General features: G+C 58.9%; 1 protein-coding gene across 1 annotated transcript; it reads left to right on the top strand.

The window, feature by feature from the left end:
- The first annotated feature begins 876 nt into the window (after nucleotides 1-876).
- Nucleotides 877-2,193, top strand: RTL8C (retrotransposon Gag like 8C). The gene has a single exon (XM_045050982.1). It carries the CDS (start codon nucleotides 932-934, stop codon nucleotides 1,271-1,273), a length of 342 nt encoding a protein of 113 aa, XP_044906917.1. The 5' UTR covers nucleotides 877-931; the 3' UTR covers nucleotides 1,274-2,193.
- The last annotated feature ends 1,493 nt before the right edge of the window (nucleotides 2,194-3,686 follow it).

Raw genomic sequence — 3,686 nt, 5'->3', positions numbered from 1 at the left:
TCTCTGCCCCTCCCCTGCTAGCTCTCTCTCTCTCACACACAATTAATAAACTTAAAAAAAAAAAAAGAGTTGCACACTATACTGCCTGAGCCAGCCAGGTGCCCCTCCTTTCCAATATGTTGAGATCTTACTCTTTTCCCTTTTTCTTGATGTACGAACATGTATAAAGTCATGGTTGGAAAGCATCCAACCACTCTTTTGTCTTTCAGTTTCCATACTGATTATTCTCTTTCTGCCTCTTAATATAGCATATTAAGAGATTTCTTAACGTCCAACTCTTCTTACATGCCCCAGTCCTGGTGCATCATTCTTAAATATGCTCTCTGGATTATGATAGTTAAATCAACATCTGCAGCCTGGGTGCCAATAAACTCTGGCCGACAAGATGTATAAGCAGCAAAAAGTGGCCGCAGCAGCTCATGCAAGGGGCATCCAGAGGCAATGGGTCGGCGAAGGAACTCGAAAGGGCGGGTGGCCTGCAGGCACGGTGTGCACCAGAAGCACTCCTCAACTAGGAAGCACTTGGCCCGCTCTTCCCCACGTGCAGCTGACTCCGCCCACACCTAAGACCTGGTGACTTGGGCTCCTCCCCTGGCCCCGCCCCTCTCTTACCGCCCGCAGCCCGCGAGGACAATCTCGGCCCCACCCCTCCATTCTGACCCCGCCTCCCCGAGCGGCCTTTAGGCCCGACCCACCCGGTGCGCTCGCGCCCTAGGGCACCCACCACTCCGTCACGCCTGCGCCCTAGCGACCACCCGGCCTCGTGGGCGGAGCCGGCGCCAGTCCCGCCTTCGCCCCCCCCCCCCCCGCCCCGGGCCTGCCTCCGCGCACACGCACTTCCCGCCACGCCTCCCCGCCCAGCACAGCCCCGCCCCGCCCCGCACAGCCCAGCCCAGCCCAGCCCGACCAGCGCGAGCGGGAGCGCGGCGCGATGGACGGCCGAGTGCAGCTGATCAAGGCCCTCCTGGCCCTGCCCCTGCGGCCCCAGACGCGGCGGTGGAGGAACCCGATTCCCTTCCCCGAGACCTTTGACGGCGACACCGACCGCCTCCCGGAGTTCATCGTGCAGACGGGCGCCTACATGTTAGTGGACGAGACCCTGTTCTCCAGCGATGCCCTGAAGGTGACGTTCCTCATCACCCGCCTCACGGGGCCGGCCCTGCAGTGGGTGATCCCCTACATCAGGAAGGAGAGCCCCCTCCTCCATGATTACCGGGGCTTCCTGGCCGAGATGAAGCGGGTGTTTGGCTGGGTGGAGGACGAGGACTTCTAGGCCGGGAGCCCCTCGGGCCTGGGGGCGGGTGCTCGGGGGAGGGTGCGCTGCGCCCGTCGCCGCCGCGCAGATGGCCGCGGGCGGCGCCTCGCCGCGCCTCGCCCTCCCTCCCCCTCGCCGCGATCGCGCGGCCGCGCTCTCCCCCGCGCTGCTGTCCCCTCCCGCGTAGTGCTTGCCTTTGTTCCAGGAATAGCGCTCCAGGTCCCCGCTGCCGCCGCCGGGCCCCGCTCGGGAGCGCGCCGCCGCCCCCTGCGGCCGGCCGGGCCCCTCCCGCGCAGCACACTTGGCCTCGGGCCCGCGCTCCAGCTGCGGGCTGGGCTCCCGTTCCACGCCGGACAGACCACCCACAGCCCGGCCGCTGCGGGCCGCCTCCGCCAGACTGACCGCCAGGCCTGCGGCGCCGCGCGCGGAGACCCGCGCTGAGGCCGGGCCGCCGTCGCCACCCAGCGCACACCGCCGACACACTGCGGCCCGCAGCCATCTGGACTCAGCCGACAAGCGTCTGAGCCGGCCACGGCCCCTGGCCCCTGGCCCCTGGCTCCTGGCCCCTGGCCCCTGGCCCCTGGCCAGCGATTCCAGCAGCTCGCCACCCACCGCGCCCCGGCTGGAGGGCCGGGCCGGCCTCTCACCTGCAGCGGGACCCACTCCCTCCCACCTCCCGGAGACCTCTTCTGCTCCTGCCAGATGGCCGCCGGGTCCCAGGGGTGCCTGGCAGCCAAATCCAGTCACTCGTTTCCTCCTGTGGACCTGTTAGTTTTGCCCACAATCCAGTTCTCTTCTCAATTCGCGGCTGTCTCTCTGACGTGTGCCTTTTGTTCAACACAGTAATTAAGCCCTGCACTCTGCCCGGCTCTTCTACACTACCTGGACAAACGTCTTTTCCTTCTTTTCAATAAATGTCAGACGCTGTGCAAAAGAAATTGAGTCTCCGTGAGTGTGGCACCTCTCCCTCCCTGGTCCAGTGCGTGGGGTCCGTGGCCCGTTGAGCAGGCATGTGTGTCCCCTGTCATTCTGTGGCCGACGTCGAATCCTGCATGGTGCAAGCGAGCCGACGGTCCTGCGCTGGTCCCGGGGACGGGCACCCCGCTGGTGGCCGTTGGGGCCCAGAGGCTGCCTCGTCCAATCCAGTCGGCTGCGTGCCCCTTAGGAAATGGACCTCGATCTGAGTTTGGCCAAGGCGAGAGCAGGAAAAGTCGACCAGGAGGCTTCTGGAAAAGAATTCCTCATTTCCAGAATGCTGCTTGAAAGCACAACACCTTTTTGTGGCAAATCATGAATCCCACACGTTTGTTGCCGAACACCTGTCAGACTGTATTTAATTCATTATTCAGGGAATCCGCAGAATGACAGGTTCTTTAGAAAAAGCACTTACATTTACAAAGCCTTGACTGGGTGAGTGGTAGAGAAGGGAATGCACCAGTGGCATCGTTCGCTGCATACAAACCTGGTGGGGGAGCCTCAGGACGATAAAATTCTAAGTTTCTCTGAAGGGCAGAATAGGAACAAAGACATTACTTCTTACTGTTTCTCTGTATGCTAACCTCTGAAGTCTGTGCGGACAATAGCCTCTGCTACCTCGTCTGTGGCTGGGAAGGTTAAATATCCTGATAGAGTCAGATAAAAGGTGGGCTTATAGAGGAGCACTCAGTCAGCTCTGCCTCATTTCTGATTCGGGAATCTGTAAAACTCCAATAGATTCTCAACCCAAAGAAGTTGCATTCCAGCAAGAAAAATTACATATATGTTTGTGTATTATTTTTGCCTATGTGGCCATAGCAAAGCACCACAACCTGGGGTCTTAAAGACCAGTAATTGCTTGTCTGACAGTTCTGAAGGCTAGAAGTTGAAAATCATGTGAACAAAGTCGGTTCCTTTTTTTAAACTTTATTTAAACTTGAAATAAATTTGGGGCGCCTGGGTGGCACAGTCGGTTAAGCGCCCGACTTCACCAGGTCACGATCTCGCGGTCCGTGAGTTCGAGCCCCGCGTCGGGCTCTGGGCTGATGGCTCGGAGCCTGGAGCCTGTTTCCGATTCTGTGTCTCCCTCTCTCTCTGCCCCTCCCCCGTTCATGCTCTGTCTCTCTCTGTCCCAAAAATAAAAATAAACGTTGAAAAAAAATTAAAAAAAAAAAAAAGGAAATTTAAAGAGACAGATGCACACAGAGGGAGGATAATACAAAGAGGCTTAGGGAGAGGGCAGCCATCTATCACGCAAGGAGAGAAGCCTGGAACAGAGCCTTCCCTCACAGGCCTCAGAAGGAACCGACTTCTCGGCACCTAGGTGGCTCAGTAGGTTAAGAGTCTGACTCTTGATTTCAGTTCAGGTCATGATCTCACGGGTTTGTGAGTTCAGGCCTTGCCTCTGGCTCAGCACTGACAACATGGAGCCTGCCTGGGACTCTCTCTCTCTCTA

This window comes from Felis catus, chromosome X, assembly GCF_018350175.1.
Source record: "Felis catus isolate Fca126 chromosome X, F.catus_Fca126_mat1.0, whole genome shotgun sequence".
NCBI classification, from domain to species: domain Eukaryota; kingdom Metazoa; phylum Chordata; class Mammalia; order Carnivora; family Felidae; genus Felis; species Felis catus.
Note: the sequence above shows the minus strand (reverse complement) of the source record. Positions and strands in the feature narration are given on the sequence as shown.